This window comes from Diuraphis noxia, unplaced genomic scaffold, assembly GCF_037042655.1.
Source record: "Diuraphis noxia isolate RWA-SAM2 unplaced genomic scaffold, SU_Dnox_SAM2 contig0004, whole genome shotgun sequence".
NCBI lineage: Eukaryota > Metazoa > Arthropoda > Insecta > Hemiptera > Aphididae > Diuraphis > Diuraphis noxia.
Window position 1 is genome coordinate 22,683,196 of NW_028301714.1, and position 25,071 is coordinate 22,708,266.

At 29.0% G+C, this 25,071-nt stretch overlaps 5 protein-coding genes across 10 annotated transcripts; 4 read left to right on the plus strand and 1 right to left on the minus strand.

The window, feature by feature from the left end:
* The first annotated feature begins 1,516 nt into the window (after window positions 1-1,516).
* LOC107161597 (uncharacterized) lies at window positions 1,517-3,047 on the plus strand. The gene is made up of 3 exons (XM_015508070.2): window positions 1,517-1,775; window positions 2,253-2,385; window positions 2,690-3,047. Exons 1-3 carry the CDS (start codon window positions 1,694-1,696, stop codon window positions 2,925-2,927), a joined length of 453 nt encoding a protein of 150 aa, XP_015363556.1. The 5' UTR covers window positions 1,517-1,693; the 3' UTR covers window positions 2,928-3,047.
* Window positions 3,048-3,546: 499 nt separating this feature from the next.
* Window positions 3,547-9,740, minus strand: LOC107162198 (apoptotic chromatin condensation inducer acinus). Its single transcript, XM_015508988.2, has 2 exons — window positions 8,815-9,740; window positions 3,547-7,125 (listed from the first exon to the last, which is right to left on the minus strand). Exons 1-2 carry the CDS (start codon window positions 9,302-9,304, stop codon window positions 5,201-5,203), a joined length of 2,415 nt encoding a protein of 804 aa, XP_015364474.2. The 5' UTR covers window positions 9,305-9,740; the 3' UTR covers window positions 3,547-5,200.
* A 256-nt stretch (window positions 9,741-9,996) lies between these two features.
* On the plus strand, window positions 9,997-12,133 carry LOC107161443 (mitochondrial potassium channel-like). 3 transcript variants are annotated; one of them, XM_015507870.2, is made up of 2 exons: window positions 9,997-10,193; window positions 11,062-12,133. In XM_015507870.2, the coding sequence occupies exon 2, from the start codon at window positions 11,130-11,132 to the stop codon at window positions 11,961-11,963; it is 834 nt and encodes a 277-aa protein (XP_015363356.1). In that variant the 5' UTR covers window positions 9,997-10,193; window positions 11,062-11,129; the 3' UTR covers window positions 11,964-12,133. The 3 variants fall into 3 exon arrangements, with proteins under 3 accessions (XP_015363356.1, XP_015363343.1, XP_015363350.1); XM_015507857.2 differs by having other exon boundaries at window positions 9,998-10,264; XM_015507864.2 differs by lacking the exon at window positions 9,997-10,193 and adding an exon at window positions 10,312-10,570.
* A 2,253-nt stretch (window positions 12,134-14,386) lies between these two features.
* On the plus strand, window positions 14,387-17,096 carry LOC149055862 (52 kDa repressor of the inhibitor of the protein kinase-like). Of its 4 annotated transcripts, XM_089227744.1 has the most exons (5): window positions 14,387-14,975; window positions 15,144-15,222; window positions 15,300-15,368; window positions 15,427-15,495; window positions 15,581-15,708. In XM_089227744.1, exons 1-4 carry the CDS (start codon window positions 14,763-14,765, stop codon window positions 15,450-15,452), a joined length of 387 nt encoding a protein of 128 aa, XP_089083870.1. In that variant the 5' UTR covers window positions 14,387-14,762; the 3' UTR covers window positions 15,453-15,495; window positions 15,581-15,708. The 4 variants fall into 4 exon arrangements, with proteins under 4 accessions (XP_089083870.1, XP_089083869.1, XP_089083867.1 ...); XM_089227743.1 differs by lacking the exon at window positions 15,581-15,708 and having other exon boundaries at window positions 15,300-15,435; XM_089227741.1 differs by lacking the exon at window positions 14,387-14,975 and having other exon boundaries at window positions 15,217-15,368; window positions 15,581-17,096.
* A 3,455-nt stretch (window positions 17,097-20,551) lies between these two features.
* On the plus strand, window positions 20,552-21,877 carry LOC107172489 (uncharacterized). The gene has a single exon (XM_015522775.1). The coding sequence runs from the start codon at window positions 20,552-20,554 to the stop codon at window positions 21,875-21,877; it is 1,326 nt and encodes a 441-aa protein (XP_015378261.1).
* Window positions 21,878-25,071: the final 3,194 nt, after the last annotated feature.

Here is a 25,071-nt window from a genome sequence, read left to right on the forward strand (position 1 = left end):
CGAATCAGGACCAAGCACGAACTAAATAATGAACTAATAAAAATTATTATGTAACACATTTTATAACATATTTAACCTAATTTATAGATCTAAATAAAATTGTATTAATGAAAGAACAATTTTTTTCACCCCCCTCCCCCACCCCCCCGAAACAGAACTGATGTCCGGATTTGGTCTAAAAACATTATGGTAACCCTATCTATAGCACTCCCATAAACATACTATATACTAACATATACTAGCATCGCTTCATGAATAATAACATGAAATTCGAATTTATTTTCTATAATGTGCGTGTACGACAGCGTAGTTATTATAATGCAGTTTATAGTACTTCCTTGTTTTTATCCATCACAGTATGTAAAGCCACGCCATGGTTAAATATTTTTTTAATAAAAAATGGAAAATTTCATCGATTCGTTATGGAAAACCCAGCACTTCCACTGTGTACCTATATTATGTGTTCATTCTTTATCTCGCTCTTTCCGCCTATAAAGTCATAAACAAAAACATACAGAATTTATAATGTACATGTTCTACGTGGATAAATAAATTGTTTTCGTCCATTCGTGTGGCCTCGTGTTGTTATCCCTATAATATAAATATTTTTTCTAATATTACCTATCATAATATTATTATGCATAGGTACCCCCTCCCCCTCTAGAGATTCAGTTGACAAACGATCAGGTAATCACCATAATAATACATACCTATATGTATTGTTTTAGGTACTTACGTGAATGGAAATTAAAATGAATAATGTGGGAAAAAATATTCTACCAAGCTTTAATGTGTTAGCAAGTTAAAAAATTTACTAATAATTGCACCATCTGCCATCTGACCTCCATGAACTATCTTCATCATCACATTATAATAAATACAAAGTTTAAAAAAGAGATGGGTCATACAATCATACTACTTTATATTAATTAGTCATTTAGCTAGATAATGATAGTATCCCTATTTTTTTTTTTTTTTACTTATTTAAATTTTGATGGAAAATACCGGAAAGTTTTTATGATGGGTAAAAATTAGTAATTACTAATAAAATCGAGTGCAAGAGTAGGTATAATAAGAATTTGATAATATTATGAAACATCATTTTAGCAAAAATATTGCTGCTCTATTATGGTACTCTAATGCATATCTAAGTATATTTATATATTTATATTTTTAACACAAAATGTATATTAAAAAAAAAACGTATACGACATGTACCTAATTTATGTAGATAGCTGATAGACCTTTAGAGTAGGATTTTGCGATTAATCATTTGTGTATAATATTTCAGCACCAAAATATTAAGTTGATTCTTGATTCATAAGTAAGTTAAATACTATACTTTGATTGATAATTATTAGTTTAAACTTTTTAACACAAGTTTAAAATTTATGAACATGTGTCCTACGTTTTCAATATCAATTTATATAATATATAAAATATATTAAAAAAATCTTATCATATTTTTATTTCTATGATAATATGAGTTATGATAATAAAATGATAACTTAAATATTATTCTAATATTCTAAATTCCTTACAATAATGTATTAATTTATTATTGAGTGTGAACTGCAAAGTATCTATACTTAATATTAGTATATTAGTATATTACTTATTGCTTTAGTGCCATAGACTAAATAGTTAGTGTCGTGTGACTGGTCAAAGTAATAAATTAATACAGAATTAAATCATGTCATCCCAAGTGGAAAAAACAAAAAAACCATTCGATAAAAAAAAATGGAGAACAAAAAAATACAGCAATAAACAAAAATGTAAGCATAATATCTAAAATATAAACTATTCAAAGTGTAATATCTTATTTTTAATTGTATACAAAGTATGTTCATATGACAAAAGTGTATTGCAGTATAATGTAGAAGAAAAGTAACTTAATATTTATTTATAATTAAATACAAGTAAACAATAGATGCCAAAATTTGATCCATGAATACTAGATGTTATTCTTTTCAACATCCCCAATGTTAACGTTATTCACATACCTAATTTGTTATTTTGTTTAAAACTATTATTATATTCAGCATTTCAGCATTATAAATTACTCCCATTGGTTAACAAAAACTACCATTACAATTTATATTTCTTTATTGCTATTTCAAATAAATTACATTTGAATAACAATCATCTCAGAAATAGTTGAACTATAATGAAATAAAGACCTATTGTACTATTATATTATTCCTAAAATAGTGTTTTGTATTTTGCTCAAATTAATATCACATATATTTTAGTTCAAGATTGGGATGAGCGTCGCAAAAAAGCAGTAATTCGTGATTACTACAAAGAGTTAAACAAATCTGGTAATGAGCGGCCTTTGGATACATTAAATTATGAAGCTAACAATCTAACTAAACAACAAAAAAGGTAAAAACAAAAAAAAACTTAAATATTCAAGTGTCAAAAAAATAAGCATACACTATAATATAATTACTAGTCTCATTCTTATTAACTTTTGAAGTTCTTTTGGCTTTGATGGTATAAAAGGTTTTTGTTTGCTTGTGTCTAAATTTGTATTTAATAGTTTTCTGCTTATGAGTATTCTGTCATACCGTACTCATATATCTAGATTATTGATTAATGGTCAGCTATATATATGTATTGGCTTCCAAATGCTCATACAATGCGTAAACAATTTTAGATATTTATGAACATAATGTTTTGTTCTCAGGCAAAATCCTCATAAAGAAGCACAAGAACGTTACAATCAAATTCAAGAGGAAAAGAAAGCTAGGCGCTTAGAAGCATCTAAAAAAAAAGAAGAAATTCAAAAAGCTTTAGAAGAATATAAACAAAAGAAAAGGCTTAAAAATAAAAAACTTGGGAAAAAAACAAAAAAAGGTCAACCAGTTATGAAAGAAAGATTGGAACTTTTATTAGAAAAAATACAAGCTAGCGTTAATTCATAATTTTCTACTTTTATTTATAATTTTAAATAAAAATACTTTGATAACATATTTTATGAAATGCTGTATTTTGTCAACTTTGATATTGTTCAAGACTAATAAACTTTATATTTATGATTATTATACTATTGTAAAAATTATTTAATTCTTTTTAAAATAAGTACAAAGAGATATTAGGATTTTTTTTAACTGCATAAATTCATCTAATATTCCCATCAATTTTTAAATAAAATAGTTGTCCAGTGATTAAATGTACTAATTTCTTATTAAATGTTCTATAAACTTGCAATGCTGAATAATTTCCAATTCAAGTTTTTTTTTTTAAGTGCAGTCATTTCATTTTTAATATTTTAGGGTTTAAGAATATGTTCTTAAAAGTTGTAAGGACTTTAAGCAAATTTAATATTATCATGGAGATCTGTCATAATCAAAAAATAAATTGTCATGATTACGATATTGTATTAAAATACTCTGTCTACATATATACAGTTTATCTAAAAAGAAAGATAAGAAAGTAAGCGAATTATATAAATTACAACATTAAATATCAAAACAAATTAACTCGCTTATTTTTAAATAACTTTCAAATTTTATATAACAGTTGCAAGGTTAAAATAATTCATTTTAAATCTTTGATTCTACTTTATTTTGACACAAACTTTACATTTGTTAATAGTTGTATTTACACAATTATAATATTATGAATATAAATTGTTACCTATACTCCATTCATGTTAAAAAGAAATCTCGACGGCGATAAGATAACACCCGTCTATTGTCCTTACCAAGTCAACCATCTATATGCCTGCTATGCATTAAAATCACAATAAGTATCTGAGATTTAGGGGAGAAAAGCTGAATAATTTTAATGTAGGGATGAAAATGTTTTGAAGTATTCTAATGTAACATAAAGTCTTAAGGTTAGTTGAAGGGGGCAATAGTCCTCCCAGTGACCATGTTATTTGCGTTGTGCCCCTGACAGTGTGCATAATTCAGTCGCCGAGATAACTTCTAAACCTGCGTGGAGTATGTAATTAAATATTTTTAATTGACATATGTTTGTTACTTAATAATTGCTTAATGAGGTGAAATCTTAATACTAATCATCGAATTCCATATCTTAAAAATATTATTTATAAATTCAATAAATGTATTTTATTGAATCATATTTAAAGATGTGATATTTAGAAAATATTTATTTTAAACACATTAAATTGATATATCTACACTAAGATATTAAATTTTTACTTAATATAAAAATTATATTAGAAAAAACAAAATTAAAAGTTGAAACATAACTTTATCTAAGAAAATATAACAATATACAATGTAGAGATGAAAGTTACCAAACGGTCGGTATTCAATATGCACAAAAAGTGCAAACATTGAGAATATAATTCTTGTATAACTTATTTCCTGTACAATTAGATTGATTAAAATTATTAGCATTAAATAACTGTATTTATGATGTCTACAATCATAAATATTATACTAGTGAACAATATTAATTAATATAAACAAAAAACCATATTAACCCAATAAACATGTTAAATTTTTCTTATCCTGACATCAATAATCAGTCTTTTTTTAAATATTATATAGCTATAGCCTGTGGTCCTTTTTTTGGTTAAGTTCGAAAATTATTCTAATAAAATAAAATGAATCCTCGAAACAAAAACAAAAAAAATTCCAACATTCATAAATTGTAACTTAACCGTAAAATATTGTATATTAAATCAAATTGTGTTCATAAATTGTCATTTTTTTTATTATTATTATATTTTCTGATCAATATAAACTTTAATACCTTCTCAAAAATGTTATACAAAGTGTTTACACATAAAATTTTCAGGAGTTAATTCAAGCATGAAAAAATAAATGAATGTTATTGCTAACATAATAAACACCACAACACCTGGTTGTAAGACAAAATTATTTCTAAACAATAAAATGAACTAATATGAAATTTAAACATCAAGTAAATACAAAAATAACAGTAGGTAATTTTATTTTATACAGTCTTTATTATGATAAATAAAATTATTTAACGTAAAGACGAATTATAATCAAAATATCATAAAAACAGTTTGTGGATTGTGATCCCTAAAAAAAAAAGTACATTATATGAAAAAATTAGCCTACAATAATTATGCAGTTTTTACTATGTGTAATGAGTTAACCCTCTGGTACATGGTGACAAAACTCAATGGTTTTACCGATTTATATAAAATGTAGGTATTCTTTTTAAAATATAAAATACTTGTTAAACACAAATTCTAACGTCTCTTAGGATAATGAAGGTTATCTCTTCTCCTACGGTCAGTCTTTTGAGACCGTTCTATTTCTGCAAGATGTTTACGCCGTTGGTCTTCTTTTTCTGCAATCTGTTCAATAGAAAGTGGAGACCAATAAAGGGTTGGAGTAGTTTTGGTTTTTCGAAACAACTCGTCTAAACTTTTGGTAGGAATACGATCTGGTGTTTTGGATTTTGACTTCTTACGTTTATCTAGTAGATCTTTTTCGTCCTTCTTTATTTTTTTATCTTTTGTAGCATGAAGATCGTCAGATATTTTTCTTTTTATAGGTTTCTCATCTTTTTCATCTTCACCATTCATATCTTCCAACTTACCTCTATCCCATTCACGTAAAATAAAATGATTTTCTACTTGAGTTCTAAGTTTTTCTACTTTAGACTCTTTTTGTTTATCTAATCGGTCTGGATGAGTTCCACTCAGGGCTTTATTTAATTCTTCTTTACTTGTAAAAACGACTCTCAAAAATTTTGGATTGGTTGAAGGCCATTGGGAATCATTGAGTGCATATACAGTTTCAATAGCTTGATCTTCATTTTCATACTCAACAATACATTGAGATTTAATTGTATCTATCCAAAATCCATTAGGTACAATCTTTCCCGTTCTTTGTAACAAATCTCTTAGTTGCCCAACTGTGAATGGCCTTACAAGGTTTGTAATACGAATTACACTGGTAGTTGTGATGCGCTTTACAGAAGATTTTTTCCTTGTCTCCAATTCATTTATTTCTTCTGCCAAAGACTTATCCGATTTATTATCATAATTATCTATGAAAGGTTTCTCTTCTTCTTCTGGTGCTTCATAATCAACTGCTTCGTGATCAATTAACATAGTATCATTCATTTCCATAGGTTCTTCAACATCTTGTTCATCGTCTGAATCTGTTCTTTGTATTTCTCCTTCTTCTGATCGATACTCACCATTATCAGCAATAGAATCCCCATTAGATTCTATTATAGTACCTAAAGTAAAAGGACTTATCGTTATAGGTGTTCTTGTTTTACAAGAGCCCCATTTACGTTTAGGGTGTGAAGACAGTAGTTTTGGCGTTTCATTTAATTCTTTTTCATCATCAACTTGTTTTATATTATTTATATCTGATGATAGAACTTTATAAGATTCTTCAATGGGTGTAGTTACTTGTCTGACTACTTGTTTAGATTCATCTTCATTCACTGGTTTAAGTTCTATTTCATTGTCTGATTCAGTTTCATTCACATTGACTGAATTAGATTCTTCTTCATAAACTTGTTTAGGTTCTTCTCCGCCAACTAGTTTAGTTTCTTCTTCAGTTGGTTTAGGATCTTCATCGTCAACTAAATCTGGTGATTCAACAGTTAATTGTACAACATCTTCCATTTGTTCTGAATCATTAATATAATCAGGTTTATTGAACTCTTCTTGTATTGGATTATTATCTATTTTATTTATGTCAACATTTGATGCAGTTTCTAAGACTTCAGGTTCATTTACTACACCTACAATAGATTCTGGTGCAATATCTTGAATATCTTCACTTAAAGCTATTGGAATATCAATAACTTCTCCAGTAGTTACACAACTTTCTTTTAAAACAGGTTCTGATACATCACATTCATCAATGGATGGACGGACTGTAGAGTCTATAAAATCTATTGATAAATTGGTAGGATTGGTTGATTCTACTATAACAGCAGCAGGTTCTAAAACGTCTTCATGAATTTTTTTTTCTTCAACTTTAATTTCACTGACTACTGCATCAATAAGTTGCTCATCAGTAGAGATATTTTCTACAATAGGTTCATCAGGAGTTATGAATTCAGATGATACTTCAACATTGTCTATTTGGTCATCACCAATATTTTCTTGATTGCATGATAGTTCATTGGAAGGGGCAACAACTTGCACTGGAAATGAAAATAATACAGTTTAGAATTATTATCTTTTTAAAAACTAAGAAATCTAAATAAAATTAGGTTGTTAGTTATTAATGCATAAATATGTTAACATTAAGAATATTATATAGACACCTAATATTATGTAAGGTTCAATTCAATTTTTTGATTTAACAATACTGTTAAATTCATAAAATATTAAGTATCTAAATGTATTATTATATGAAAAAAAAAAACAATTAAAATGTTAAATATGTACTATCATCAATTTTTAATGCATAATAATAAGTAGATGCAATTTATTCAAAATGTGGTAGAAATTAAGGCAAATTGTTTACAAGCATAACAAAAATTAAAAAAATTGTAGATACATAATTAATAACTATAGAACAAATCTTGATTCTTATTATAAAACATAAAACATATAAATATATGTTCAACGCTATTTTCATTTTATTTTACAGTAGGTAAATTGAAAATAAAAATGTTTTTTAAACAATAAATTTACACTTCAGATAGTGAATTTTTATCAATATATACAGTAGTTACTCGATAATTAGAAAAACTCCATAAATCCAACTTAATGTTTAGCCCCCTGCGAAAACCACTATAATTAGAAAAAAAGACATGTATTCCAGATCCCTCGATAATTTCCAGAACCTCTATAATTCGAATTTCCTTAAACGCGATTATATATATGTTCATATGTTTAAAGATTATGTACAATCTATTTGACGTATTCGAGGTGATACTAATAATGATGGCGATTAAAATATAATATTCACCTACCTAATCTGGACTTTAAGTGTACCATTTTACTAAAATAAACCTCTGCAATGGGTTGTTGAAATGTAATAAAATATAATCAGTCGGAATATGGTCATGGGTTCCGTAAAGTACAAGTGTTTGTTGATCGCCCATAAAAAAAGTGGTCGTGGCAGTTAAAGCAGGTGAAAAATAACAAAACATTTTTCACATCTCTTTAATTTGAATTAATTTTTTTTCCCTTAATTATTTAAACACACGGTAAATCGAAAACTTTTATAAATCAAATTTTTAGCTCAGTCCCCTAAATTTCGAATTATCAAGTGACTACTTAATACATACTTTATTTTTTCATATTGAACATATTATGTACCTAAGAACATTATTATATTTTTTTATACTAACATTGATAAAACAAAATAATCATGTATTAACATAGGTATTAGGCGGCATATTTAATATACTTAAATTCATAATTTACTATTTCGTTATTTCAAAATTATATATAAACCTACTACTCCATACTTAATATTATGATAACTAACACTATAAAATATGAAAATAATTTAATAAAGTTAATTAGTGCAATATAAAATATAAGCACAAACTCAATTTTTCTAACACTATTTAAGGGACTATTTATCAATAATTGGTTGAACACATTAATTAACTTCTAAAGTCAAAGAGTTAAAATTGTTTATAATTATTACAATTGGTACTATATTGAATACTTAAGTGTGATATTAAAAACATTATTGTTGATTATTTGACAAGAAAAATATTAACATTTTTTTTATTTTTATTATTATTATATTTTTTTATGTTATTGACTACAACAGACTAACCAGGTATCTAAAATATACTTATTAGAAACCCAAGAAAATTTCTAAATTAGGTTATTTTTGTTAGTGTTAATGTAAATATCTTTAACATTACCTTGTTCACTAGAATCAACTATGTTTTGTTCACTTTCTTCAACAGCAACAGTGCTACAAAACTGTTCTAAATAATTTGTAACGCTACCATCCAACATAGACGGATTTGTTGAAGTGCCTGCAGCTTCTTTTTCTTTTCTTTCGGCTGAATATTTAGCTTCCGCAGCCTGCTCTCTTAGTAAATCTTTAGGCGAACGCCTCAAACTAATTTTTAACTTTTGAATGTCGCCATCTGATCCATTGGAACACTCAACCTTCCACATACCAGTGGTATTCTCTTCACTGCAATCATTACTTTCTGGCTTAGGTAGTTTTATTGTTAATGCAACTTTCCTTTCGCCCTCTTCAACTCTGCTAGAAGCTCGGGTTTTGCCAACTTTAGGTGGTGGTGGCACATCTTCTGATGATGTTTCAGATGTAGACGAATGGCGCCTAGTACGACGCCTTGACGTACGTTCACGTTTCGGCTTACGACCAGTTCTTTTGCTCATTTTATGATTTTATTATTATATATTTTTCGCAAGGTTCACTATCATATACCCACGAGCACAGGGGACATTATAAATATTCACAACATATATTTTCAAATTAAAAAATCACTGGCAGTACTTACTACAGCATAGCGATAAATTCACCTACTTTATTTTACAGTGCAAAACTTACAAAAAGGTTTTTCTACACGTCGATCCATTTATACGAAGACTTAACGTAATTTTTGTTTTGGAAATTAAAAAAACGAATCAATAAGCACCAAATTTTTGTTGTACTCGAAACGAAACGGCGGCCATTTTAATCGTTTATCAACACAAACACATTTCATCGACATCAACTTTCTCCATTTTTTTTTTTTTTTTATTATTCGCACTTAAAAATACCTAAATAATTTTTTCACACATAATTTATCGAGCACAAGTTTTTAAAAATTAAATTAAATTAAATTTATCGAAATATTCAAAATTAGTTAAATAACATTTTTTATTAAAATTTAAAAAGTTAATCACAATAGTTTTAAGGTGTAAGCAGTAAGTTGGCAAACTTGTCAAAATATCATTTGATAACTGTAATCTACTATAGGCCATTTCATTGGTCAATATTTTTCGACTTTTTACTATAAACAATTTATAAATATTATAATACTGTATCAGAATTAGATAATATCTAATAGATATTTATTTTATTTTATACAAATTTCTTGATAATTTAAATTAGTATAGAATAATTATTAAGTTCGTACAATATAATTTAATTACTTCAGTCTAGTCACCAATTATGTACTTTAATACACAATAGTAAAAATGTAAAATTGTCATGATTAGTACTTACCTGTTATATACATTTTTATAATGTGGTTTGAATGTATAAAATTAAAATTTCGAACTGGTAAATTTGCAGATCCTTTTAAATGTTTAAAATTTGACTAAATGAGATAACAAAGTTTTTATTTTAAACAAGTATGTAAACTAATTTAAATTATTTCCCTTTTTATATTTTATATTAAAATAAGTTTTAACAATATTTATCTTTAATCAATCATGTGTGTGTATAGGTGCCTTAATTATACTAAAATACATATGTCAATTGTCACATCCATGATAGTGTAATCTATTTTTAATTTAATAATTCACCGACATTCAAAGTTGTTAATACATTTGTTATTCAATTATTTTAATTAGTCTATATTATTGTCCACTACTATACTATGTACAAATATTCAACACATCATGTCTTCTGTAGCAGTGTTTACTTCTGGAAATAAGGTTTATTTTTTAATTGTTTCACCCCCTTTGTATACCTAATGCTAAGAATAATTGAAAAATATATTTCAATTGAATAAATTATTATTTAATAGATAATCCATTTGATTTAAATAAATCTTATATAAATCATAATATTTAATCCATTGTTCAAAAGAAAAACCTGTTATAAAATGTGAAATTGACATAATGATTTATAAATTTACTTGCTTATTATAGTTTAAATTAGTTTACTCAATTTATGCATGTTTTTATATTTAAATACATTTTTTCCTCAATTATATTTAAATAGATCAATGTATTCCATTTTATATTTAATTTTGCATTTAAATCATATGTAATGTAATGTTTATTGTAATTTACTATTAACTATGAAGACTGATTTTATTTTATTTTATTTATTGTATTCCATACAAGTGTTTTAGATTCAATAAGCTTAAAATTTAAATTAAGGTTAAGTTTCCATCTCACAGAATCAATTTCCTTATTTTCAGAAGTGTGCTGGTTCATCAAAATCTATCAGTTGGTATCAAATAGATTGTGACTTGTGATCACATGAACCATGAAATTTAAAAAGCATATAGAAACATTTTTACATACAATGAAGGAAAAAGCACAAACCAAACTTTCCAAATCAAATAATTCACGAGCTGAAATATATAACCGACTTGCAGCTTATCGTCCAGAATACGATAAAGTTGTTTCATGGTATGAACGGGTAACTGGTTTAAGTGAAGTTCGAGTAGCCCAAGATAGAGTGTTGGAGTCTCAAAAACAATTTATGAATGCCCAAGATAAAAGAAGAGATGTTTCAGTGGAACTCAGAACAATTCAAAACAAACTAAAAGACATCCGAAATGAACTTTTAAATACTTCTAGATCAGAAGATAGGTATATTGAATTAGTAACACAGGAACATGCTTTATTAAAACAAGAAAATTATATCATCGATCGGGTAAACTATAGTGAAAAAGAGGAAAGAGATAGCTTCATATTACTCTCTACCACCTTGAAAGATAGTCATGATCGAGAGAGAATTCAAGCTGAGAGAACTAAATATGTATCTATTGTTGGCTCAATTCTGGGTACTATTATTGGTATAATTGGAAGTACTGTAATCAATGCATGGAAAATGAATGAATTCAAAAGAATGGTGTTGGATGCCAAATTGGATTCATCAAATTCAATCAAAAGTGATCAGATAAAACATTTATTGTTACAAGTTCAAAAACAAAATAAAATGTTGAAAAATGCACAATTCAAGTTAAATTCAGATAAACTGACAAGTATCGTAGAGCCAAACTGGAAATACACTGACCGTGATGTTATTATATTAACAACTATAAATTGTACTTTAGTAGCTCTATCAGCATATTTAGTGTCAAAGTTATTTTAATCGGTGATGTCTATTCAAATTTTGTTTTTATTATTGTTGTTGGTTTTTATTTTTTATCAAACAATGTTCTCCCGTTAAGCTAGTTAATATATATTATATTATTATTTATAAGTATTTATATGTGATAAATGATAATAAAATAATTTGATTATTATATTAATTTGCTCAAATAGTGGTCTTGGGGAGACTTCTTAAGTTTGAGTTACCCAAAGTTTTTACCATAACCTCCAATTAAAATTTATTATAAAGTACTATGCATTTCAAAAAAAAAATTTTCATATTTTCACTTTTATTAGAGCTACTTCTCCAAGCAAACTTATCTACTATACGTCTATACTTTAATTATACTCTACACTTTAATTTATAATTTATACAAATCAATATTCCATGTGGATTAAACTATATAAGATATAACCTTATACCTAGTTGCTGGTTATTTGCAAACTTTAAATAAATTTAGACCTTTAATTCGGTATTAATAATCGGTTAGTTATAACTTTGAACTTGGTAACTTACAATTCTAAATGAATACAATTTTTAAATCTATTACCTTATTATTTGGTTCTTATATACAAAAAAATTATTTTTTGCATTATATATTTTGAACCTAACCTATTATCTTATTAAAACATTATATCAATAAGAATAACAAATTTAATTTTAATTAGAAAATTAAAATAAATTATCTTCAAAAAAATGTTTTCTATAAAGATATATTATGATATGAAAAAAATTTTAAATTGGCAATGCTTAGCATAACAACTTAAAAATAAAGAAAACCTTATTATCATCTATTAATATGCACAAGTCAATGCCAATTGTATAATTAAAAAGTCATATTTACTATTACAGATAAGATATAGTGATGTATAACTCAACTTCAGTAGTATATTAATTTTTTTATTAGAATCATTTTTATCATTTGCATACCTAAATATAAATATCGCAACAATTCAAGGGTGGAAGCAGTGCCGTAGTGATTCATTCTCATTCTTGCATTTTTTTAAATATTTAATTTAAGGGACAACATTTCAAAGTATTAATGTATGAAAATTAATAAAATATTTTTTTCAATGTCACACAGATTTTGTGTAGATCAACTATATGAAGCAGTAAGATACTAAGATATCTTTAATCTTCAACTTTGAAAGTGATTAATGGTTTATTGGTTTGTTAGTAAAAACTAGATCAGTGGTTCCCGACCTTTTTTATTCTGTATCGCTCTCCCATTGTACATTTTCAAAATGTTTACACTCTGCCACTAAATTAGTTTTAACGATCTTTTTCTTTTTTTTGCTATAATGAAACAAAATTAGTATGTAGGTAGTATACTACTAATTATATTATTTTTTTTCCATTAAATAAAAAATAAATCAAGTAAATGATAATAGTTAATACTATTATTTTTATATTTTTGAATAAGAACATTTTTATATTAAACATTCTAACGCCCCTAATTACAATTTACAATAGTTGAATTCCGATTAAACCACGGAATACGGCCGGTAAAATCAGTGATTCAAGCATAACCGACCGAGGTTTAAACTAAGATTGTAAAATTTATTTAATGAGATTTAAATTTTTTATTAGATAAATTGTTATCGCTGTCGACGTGTCAAGTCATTTTTTATATTTATTATCATGCAATCTGTCTTTCAAGCTATAATAGTAGACAGGCCCATGTGCATGAGGGATCACATTTTTTTTTATTCTTATATCATTAATATAAATACTAATATTTATTTATTTTAATCATTTTTTAATTTTTGCTAATAAAACACCCTTTTAAAATTCAGAAATCCAGCTCACGAGCCTCTAAACTAAAAACAAAAATAGTTGCGTTTTAATAATTTTATTGAATTGTCCGGAAGGCCGGAAGTATCTTCAAAACTTAGTGCTTATTGAGGTAGTTGGTGTTTGTATGTCCTAAAGTATCTTATATAAGATAATAAACTTTATTTTTCAATTAAGATTAAGATAGCTATATCATAAGTCATGGTTTTGATTTGTAGGTCGTCGTGTAGAAATGTATTAATACAAAACAAGAGTATAATATTGGAAATGCAATTTTAATCTGCTGCAGATGAAAACAATAACATATTGAACATTAAAAATAAATTGCATTAACTTTATCAATATTGGATCTACCTGTAATATAAGAATCTATTACAAATGCCCTACAACTTTTAAACAATTAGCATACAACCACATATATTTTGATTAATCGTTTGTACATTTAGGTTATTCAAAAGTTACTGGTATATATATGTTACCTTTATACTTATTAGGGCCGGCGTTAATGGTGGGTGTGGGGGGGTGTCACACCCCCCTACTTGGTATTTTTATGTTAATTAGTCGGCAAATTATTATTTGTATAAGAAGTCGGCAAATTTAAAAATAAAGGTAAAAAGTAGAAAAAGTACCTACTTATTTATTGTTGATTATTGATACACAAAAAAAAAATTGTGAATTTTAAATATTATTATTAATTATTATGGTTTCACAATTTTGATGAGTCACAGGTCTGGTAGATTATTTTTTGCTTATGTCATATTTTGAGGCACCCTGAAACGGCTGAAACTACAACAGTGCAATCAGTTTATTTATTATCATCAGTATTGCGGATATAAATAGATTATTAATAGCATTGGTTGTATTTTCCTATTTAGTATTTTACAATACACATCAAAATGTTGTTATCGACGTTATCGTTTTCATTTTATAAATTGAAATTTATTCTATCGACTCCTGTTGTGTTGTTATTGTGTTATATTGTTGGTATTTTCAATTTTGTTAAAAATGAATACGAGTAAAAAGAGAAAAAGGACAAAACTCGAATGCTTAACCTGTGGTAGCACATTCGACGACGATTATAGAAGAAAACATGAATTAAATGTACACGGTGGTAACAGAATAAACGTGAAACATTTTGGCGCTCCTGACAATCCATTTATAGCAGCATCTGCACTGTGTAAAAGGAAAAGTGTACAGCTATCAACAAATAATGAGGAGGTATGATTTGTTTTAGCTTTAGAATTTAAAACCTTCAGATATTTAAGTATATTTATTTATTAGTTTATTCATTATTATTTATTATAAAATAATTTAAACTTTGTGTATAATATAATATAATAAATTAAGATTTTTTCTGAATTTTAAATTTCTGTTTTTAATATGTAGGACAAAGGCCATTTTTCTACCCTATCTTTGGAAACTGTACCTGTACAACTGATATCTTCAGATATACCAAATATTACAAGTAAATTAGATTATTTACACGTTGGTTTTTTACAAAAATCAAATTATATTATTTCAAAATATACTAATTGTTAATAGATAAACAAGACATTGAACTAGTTGAACTAGGAAAATGCATGGAATCTAGAACTGAAGAACCAGAAAAAGGTATGTTAAAACATATCTTATTAATTATATTATTTCAAAATATACTAATTGTTAATAGATAAACAAAACATTGAACTAGTTTAACTAGGAAAATGCATGGAATCTAGAACTGAAGAACCAGAAAAAGGTATGTTAAAATATATCTTATTAATTATTTATCATGATATATCTGTAAATCTCTGTAAATATAATACTTATGTATTTTATACCAGATAATATTATAGATGAACTAAAATATGAATGATAAGATTAGTAGCAGTGTGTGAAGCTTTTGATAAAACTGGTCTGGGAATCGCTGAGAACATTAAAGAAATAATACAAAAAAATGGTCTACCATGTGAAAATATTGCTTTTCAGTCTTATGACTTTGCAAGTAGCATGTCTGGTAAGATAAACGGAACCCAGCAGAAACTATCTGATCTTGTTGGTCATATAATTTATTTTATTCCTTGTCAGGCCCATCGAATAAATACTTTCTTGGAACATAGTTGTGATGCAAGTTCAATGATTGGGGACTTATTTTCTAATCTTGAGGAATTGTATGTTTTTTTTTCATCGAGTACTAAAAGATACGCCCATTTACACTCCAAGTTAACCGAGATAGAAAATTCTTTACATTTACGGAACCTTTCAAAAACCAGGTGGACTGCCCGAGCGGGGTCAATAAAAGCTGTATGGATATCTTATGAGATAATTTTAGAAGCACTTCAAGTAATGTCTTCTGCTCAGAAAATGGATAAAAAAACAAGAACACAAGCTTTTGGACTTTCAAAAAAAATGTTATCATTTGATTTTATTGTTGCTATGTATTTTATGAAGAACATTATGTATAAAATGAAAATTTTAACAGAAAAACTTGAAGCGATAGAACTAAATGTAATTGATGCATTAATGTTATTAAATAATACTATTGAAATTTTAAAAGACATTAATAACGACGATATAGGTATGAATAACCTTGTAGAAAGTTCAATACAATTTGCTTGTAAATTAGGGATTGATCCTAATTACGATTTTAATCGAGTTCATAGAAGACGATTGAAACCCAATAGATTAGATTCAAATCCAATTACACAAACAAACTTTGATATGAAAACATTTTATAGATCAGAATTCAAAAGAGTTCTAGACACATTAATAACATTATCTTCAGAGCATTTAAAGAAATGTATGACTACTATCAAACCTCTTTTCAAAGTATTTTCGACACCTTTACAACCCAATTATATTGCAGACAATTTCAAAAAAATTATTGAACTATTTCCTCCAGGAAGTTCTGCATCCAAATTAACAGACTATGATGGAATTTTTTCCGAGTTTTTAATACTAGTTCATCATTGTAAGGGTATGTTAAATTTATTAGAAATATTAAAAACCTCAGAATCTTTTAAACACCTTTTACCAAATGTGAACATGATGCTACGGTTGGTGTTTACAGCTCCCATTAGTACTGCATCTAATGAACGGGCATTTAGTAAATTAAAAATGGTGAAGAACTATTTAAGATCTACTACGTCTAATGATCGCCTACAAAATTTAATGCTGCTGAACTCAAACAAAGATATTTTGGATAATGTTAATATAACAATGCTTGTTGATAAATGGTCACTTTTGAAAGAAAGAAGAATAATTATGTAAAAATTAAATATCTTATAGAAATATTATAATCTATGTGTATTGTATAACCTACCATATTTTATATTTTGAATGCAAGTAATTTGATAAATACATGAGTACATGACAACATTTTAACAAATTTTAATTATTATTTTTTTTTTTTAAGTCGGCAAATTTACCATAGCACACCCCCCCCCCCACTTGTTATTCATTCACGCCGGCCCTGCCTATAAGTACCTATAAGCAGTACAAAATATATATAATAGCCATTGGCCATTTTCATTAAGTTGTGGGTAAGTAAAATCCGTCTTTATAATTCAACTATCTACAATGATAAGTGATAATATAACCGTGAAGTTAATAAAAGCCTTGTAGTATAATTGTAATAATACCGGCTGCAAATTATATATAGACGATTATCATTATTATTTAAAGAATAGGGGGGGTTTTATATAGAGTAGTAACTAGAGGGTATAGGTAGATATATAATATATCCTATATACAGGTTAAACTATTATAAACTATATGACAATAATATATACATACAGGCACGCCCTCTAAATACATCGCGTCTAATGATTATATATATACTTACCAACGTCAAAGTATTTAGTTTTTATTCAAATCTAATAATAAAATATCCAAACTAAAATACATATTAAATGTATATAATAACAATAAGTAATAATTTTTGTGGCTACATTAACTTTATGTTAAAGCCGTTGAAGGCCATATAGGTATATATAATATATATACCTATAATTATATCAAAGCTTATCAAGCTCGTGGGTCAACGTGTAGATACACACATCACACTGTAGTATCTAAACCATATACCTATAAACTTATAGATCTATGACCTAAACCTATACCTATAGAATTGATTAAGGTTAATCACAAAAAGGCGGGTAAGTCGTGGATGTCGCTCTGCTGTACAGTAGGTTAAAACGTTAAAAGTGGGTTACTGTAAAGGATGGAATTAAATTTGAATCCAATGACATTATATCATTGTTGTTGAAGTACACCAGATACACAGAAGCTAAAGGTAAATAATAATAAGATCGGATATATGTAATAATATAATAATAATATGTATAATTGATACGAATAACTATAGTGCTCTGAGGCGTAATATAAAACAACGACTAATCGTCCTACAGGCTACTACATAGAACGAATATGATGCTAGTAATACAAAATGCCTATTCAGCGTCTGCTGTACTACAGTGTGAATAATTTTACTTATAATCTACATATTATAGGGTGTGTTGTTTACATTCAACACTTCCCCTTAAACAATATACCCTAACTTAGAATTAATATATCTTATTCCCATCATCTCCCTGAGTTCCTGGAATCTTGGTCGTGGAGTTGGCTTAGTCAATATGTCAGCTAACTGCTCCTTGCTTGGCACATACTCCAGAGAAAACATCCCTTCACTGAACTTCTCACGAATGTAATGATAGCGAATATCGATGTGTTTTGTTCGCTTATGGTATTCTGGATTTTTCACTAGTTTGATGGCGCTTTGATTGTCTGCATACAAAACAGGTGTATCTCCCTGTGGCTCCAGAAGATCACTGATAAGTAGCGTCAACCAAGTGAGTTCCTGTATAGATTGGCTCAGCGCTATGTATTCTGCCTCAGTAGTCGAAAGTGCTACCGATTTTTGTCTTTGTGAACACCATGCTACGATTCCATCTCCCATCATGAAAATGAATCCTGATGTTGATCGTCTTGTTGTTGTGTCACCAGCATAGTCTGCGTCACTATATCCACGCAACTTCGGTGTTACACTAGAATCATAAAGTAAACCATAATTAAATGTTCCCTTTAAATATTTAAATATACGTTTCACCGCATTCCAATGAATTGTCAGAGGCTTTTCTAGATAACGACTGACAAGATTTACTGCAAAAGTTATATCAGGCCTTGTTATTTGGTTATTTGGCTTAGATACAACAAACTTCCAACTGCTTCTCTGTATGGAACTTCCCCTGCTTCCAATGATCCTGACAAATTTGGATCTAATGAGTGTTGTGGATCTGTGGGAATATGCAGGACTTTGGTTTCTTCCATATTGAACCTCTCTAAAATGCGCTTGCAATATGAAGATTGGTGTATGAAAATTGAACCATCAGGTCTCTGATCAATTTCAATACCCAAGAAATGATCAAGTTCACCTTCCTTCGTCTCGAAGTTGTCCTTTAGATACTTCACCATTATGTCCACCAGCTGGTTATTTGTTGCTGCGATTAGTCCATCGTCTACAAAAATAGCGACAATTAGTAATTGATTGTTTTTATTACTTACGAATACACAAGGATCTGCTTTTGTTTCCTTTAGGTCAAAGTTCATCAGCATATTTTTGAACATTTTGTTCCAGCACCTGGGTGCCTGTTTCAACCCATATAGGCTCCGTTGAAGTTTGCATACTAACTGTGTTCCATCTTCGTAACCTTTAGGCTGTTTCATATAAATGTCTTCTTCAAGATCTCCATATAAGAATGCTGTTTTAATGTCAAATTGTCTGAGTACTAATTTTCTGGCTGCTGCTATCGAAAGTATTACTCGAATAGAATCATATTTCACTACTGGGCTGAACGTTTCTTGAAAATCTATTCCATGAACTTGCGCACATCCCTTTATTACTAACCTTGCTTTGTACCGATCGACATCTCCGTTCGCTTTGTATTTAGTCTTGTATATCCAACCATTATTTATAGGTTTTTTATTTTGAGGCAAGTCCACAAGTGTCCATGTTTTATTTTTATTCAATGACAACATTTCATCGTTCATTGCTGCCTTCCAATCATCTGAATTGTCACCTGTCATAGCGTCTTCGTATGTAACTGGATCATTACATGCTGAAAATAATGCATCTTTATACCTTATAGGTTTATTGAGTTTTCCTCTGTCTCTGAGTGTCATTCTTGTTTGCTCTTCAGCTCCTATTGGTATCTGTTCATCATCATCCAACTTTTCTTCGTCGTCGTTGTTGTCTTCCTCATCTCCAGCTTCACCTTCCGAATTTATTTCTTCCTCTTCTTCTTTATTTATGATTTTTACTTGTGTAGCTGTAGATGGACTTGTTGACTCTTTGAATATTACATCTCTGCTTATTGAAATTTCTCTTCCATCAAAGCATATACGATATCCTTTGATTTCTTCTGAGTATCCAACGAATATACCTTTTCTACCCTTTTGATCCCATTTTCTTCGTTTTTCTTTTGGTATATGTGCATATACTTCGCTACCAAAAATTTTCAGATGATTTATATGTGGTGTTTTATTGAACCATAATTCATAAGGTGTTTTTCCTTCTCGATCTGTGTTACCTGTACGATTTATTGTATACACGACTGTATTCACTGCTTCTGCCCAAAGTGTCTTGGATAGATTTTTGCTATATAACATAGTTCTGGCCGCTTCTACAATTGTTCGCATTGTTCTTTCCGCCTTTCCATTTTGCTGGGGTGTGTATGGTACACTCGTTTCATGTTTTATTCCAAATTTGATCCAACTTAATATTATCACAGATCACACTTCTCTTACTCAATCAAGATATGGATGACTTTAAAGTTGGCGTAATCGACAAGGATTTTAATGTCAGAGAAATCACACTACCCGGATCTTCGCAAGGAGGTTCAGCTGAATACCCCTCATCTTGGTTTAGGGACAATGGTGCTGTTAAGCCACCTATTAACACCAGCCTTAAGCCGGAGTCTGTGGAATTGTGGGATAAGCTGTTAGGCTATAATCTCCACACCATGGTAAATCCACACATCGCGGTGCTGTTTATGATAGATTATATCATGGACAACTTCATTGCTGTAAGTACTCAAGACTGGAAGTCCTATGGAGTACATATAGCAGGGAGAGGAGCGCACGTGACCCCAATGTCCCTATTGTCAATCAAATCTGGCACAAACGTAATTATAGGAACGGAGGGACCAGAGATAACTGAAATGGAAAAACATAGACTCTTTTATATCTTAGTGGCCGGGTACAGATATGGTTTGGCCTCGGAGATTATTCAAGGTGACTATAAGGCTACGGTACTTGGGAAAATTAACCAAGTTCTGCGGAACGATCCCTATAATCTAGAGAGTGACCTGACTCCTACGGAACTATCCCGGTCTAAGTCCTGGTATAACAATCTGGAATTCAGAAAGTTGATAGCCGCCCTGGACATGTTCTGGACAAAGTTCCCGGATTCTTCAGGGGCAAAGCTAAGAGTATGCACCCTGAATTCCCGGTTTAAGGACTGCTCATCCATCAGTGAAATAAGACATCTGTCGGAGGTATCTGGAAAGAAGGTCGGGGATATACTTAGATATATATTTAGTGCAAGGGTGGGGGAGGAAATCATGAAAATCGGAAAAGAAGGAGAAGAGGTGAACCAAGAAGATTCTTATTTTCCTTACATGCGGGAGTTGGGCCTCTCTAAGAGATCCCCTTATTCTTCGACCGAAAACGTACATCTACACAACTGGATCTCCATCTTCTGCGCACTGTTAGGGAGTGAGAGGTCGTTCAATGCAAGGGTTGTTTCAGAAAATGGTCTAATGATATCCTTAAACTTGGCAATACTTGCAGCGTATGCTTTCAAGACATACTCATCTCCCACGATTGTATTCGGAACTAAGGAAGATGCGGAAGAGGCAAAAATGTTGAAGGAGATTGATGAGGAGGAAGGTTCAACTGACTGTGCTTTCGATCCAGCGTCTCCCATGGGAGTTTATAAACACATGTCCGATAACTCAAACTCAATACCACCGGATGTAAAACAAGTGTTTGTTACCCTATTATCTAAAATGGCTTTTACTTCAGTATTTTTATATTCCAGACCACAATCACTTCTTAAAGTAATTACTGAAATATTTAACTGATTTTTGACTGTATTTAAAAATAGTTCAAATTTATTTTTAACTTCTGATTTTTGGCTCATAAAATACACATATGTATATTTAGAATAATCATCCTTGAATATAACAAAATACCGTTTACCTCCAAGTGAATTTTCCTCCATAGGGCCACAGACATCACTGTGAATTAATTGACCTGGTTTTGTAGTTTTTGTATTGCTCAGTGTAAATGGCTCTCTGTGTTGTTTACCATAAATGCAAGCTTCGCAGAAAAATTTGTTTTTCGTTTCTGTAAATGGAATCCGCATATGTTTCAAGTAGCTCCGAACATATTGGACATTCTGATGACTCAACATTTCATGCCACTGTAGTAATGTGAGAGTTTTAACTGCAACATTTGCTTGTTCAGCTTCTTGCACTGACTTTGTCTTCAGAGCCATTGAAAACATTTTATTCTCACGAACTCCAATAGCAACTATTTGATTATCCCTTTTAAATGTACATCCATCGCTGTCTGTCATCATTTTTATACCTTTGTCAAGGCACGCTCCACACGAAAACAAATTTACCTTAAGATCAGGTACATGTAAAACGTTTGACAAATGACTGTCAACCCATTTATTACCGATTTTCGCTTGAACATTTATATTCCCTTTGCCAATTGCCATGATATGTTTGCCATCACCAATACGTACTGGTAACTGAACTTCAAATGACTCATAGTTACTGAACCATTCTCTTCTGCTAGTCATGTGATCGCTAGCACCTGAATCCACATACCATTTTTCTGACTCACTGATTTTGATGTCCTTTGATTGTACACCAACCAACGCATTTCCTGAGTTGCTCTTATTTCTTTCTTTTTGTTCTTTTAAGAAAATCCGGCATTCACGTCTCCAATGCCCTGGTTTTTTACAATGATTACACTTGCCTGGTTTTTTATCATTGTTCCATTGATTTTCAGAATTGCCAATTTTCGTACGTTTTTCTTTATTTGTTCCAAATGATTTCTTTGCCGAAAATGCACTACTACTTGCAGTATATCTCTCAGCATCATAACTTTGAGTTTGTCTTGTTTCCTCTACCATGAGTCTAGATGACAAATTAGACAATGTTTTGTCCACATTTGGTATCGAATCCCACGCACTGTAGAAATGTTTATAATTTTCTGGCAAAGTCATTAGTATCTTGGTCATAAGCATTGAGTCGGATATTGGTTCACCTAACTGCTTTAATTTTCTACTAAGACTCTCCAATTTCGAAATATGAATCGCCATATTGTCATCTGGATCTTTAACATAGCTGTAGAACTTTTGTTGAATCAACGTTACACTCGAGTCCGACTTTTGTTCATATACACTAAGCAACTTGTCCCACATTTCCTTAGCCGTGTCACAATTCATTATGTACTGCAGTGGTTGTTCATCCACTGACGTGACTATATACTTTTGAGCCTTGTTGTCCGCTTTTTTATATATTGAATAATCTACACCATACCTTTTTCTTGCATCTTCTTCAGTTTCTGAACTTGATTTTGTAAGAGCAGGTTTTTTCGATTTTCCGGTCACAACATCAAATATATCGGCTGCAGTCATCATGACTTTTATTTGGAATTTCCATGTTTCCCAATTGTCATTACCGGTTAGTTTATTAATTTTTATAGATTCGTTTTCCATAATAACAAATTATCTGTACAATGTCTGTACACTATACATGTAATAATAACAAACACAATTGCTGCGCTTCACACGATCGATGCACTAACACTGCACTGCACTAGACTTCGCGAATTATTATTGCTGTACACTGTCTGTACACAAACACGCGATTCGTAAATCAATAATTATTGTATCAAACATACACGACTTTATTATAATTACCTTACTATACTGGGCCCATAACCTGTTGAAGTACACCAGATACACAGAAGCTAAAGGTAAATAATAATAAGATCGGATATATGTAATAATATAATAATAATATGTATAATTGATACGAATAACTATAGTGCTCTGAGGCGTAATATAAAACAACGACTAATCGTCCTACAGGCTACTACATAGAACGAATATGATGCTAGTAATACAAAATGCCTATTCAGCGTCTGCTGTACTACAGTGTGAATAATTTTACTTATAATCTACATACTATAGGGTGTGTTGTTTACATTCAACAATTGTATATGAAAAACGATTCTGAGCGAAGACGGTTTATCTGTCTAGGATATATTGTAGATTATTAAAAATTTTCAAATCTTAGTTTTAAAAAGAAAAATTTTTATGAATTTCTAGTTTGAAATAATTTGCGAATTTTCGTGATTTTTACATAATATGTTGTAAAAATTCAAACTTTGAATGCTTGTAAAAAAAAAATTGTGACTATGCATTTCTTTTATTTTTCAATTTTTATTGTAAAAATATATTATGAGCCTTGTATTAAATTTTCAAATCTTAGATATAAAAAGAAAATTTTTTATGAATTTCTAGCTTAAAATAATTTCTGTATTTTCGTGATTTTTACATAATATTATGTTGTCAAAACTCAAACTTTGAATGCTTGTAAAAAAAAATTGTGACTACGCAATTCTTTTATTTTTCAATAGCTATTGTAAAAATATGATAGGAGCTATGTATTAAATTTTGAAATCTTAGTTTTAAAAAGAAAATTTTTTATGAATTTCTAGCTTAAAATGATTTGTGAATTTTCGGACTTTTATTAACACTAATTGTTTTATCCTAAGATTTACCAAATCTCGTTTGTAAAAATTTGAACTATATAAAAATCATCCAGGGTTTGACAAAATAATTTTGTGTTTCCTAGATGTTTGACTGAAATCAATTGTAAAATGTCCGAATATTTGCCAACAGTAGTCAGTGAAATCTAAGATTCATCGGTAAATCCTAGGTCTAACCGGTACTTTTAACGTAGGTAACATCATATATAATAATATAATATGGAAATTTAATATTATCATACCATTTTTACCTATTTACTTATTGTCTTATTCTATTTTTTCTATTTCATTATTACTGTGACGTGATTAAAGATTTCTATTTTATTAAAGATTTATTTATCAAATTATGATACCTACATATATATTATCTTTAAATGTACGCTTGAATGAGATAAAAATTATAATTTGCGGCGGTTTCTCAGAGATATCCAATTATTACATGTTTTTTCTCAGAAATTATTTTAAGAAGAAAATTTACAATTTA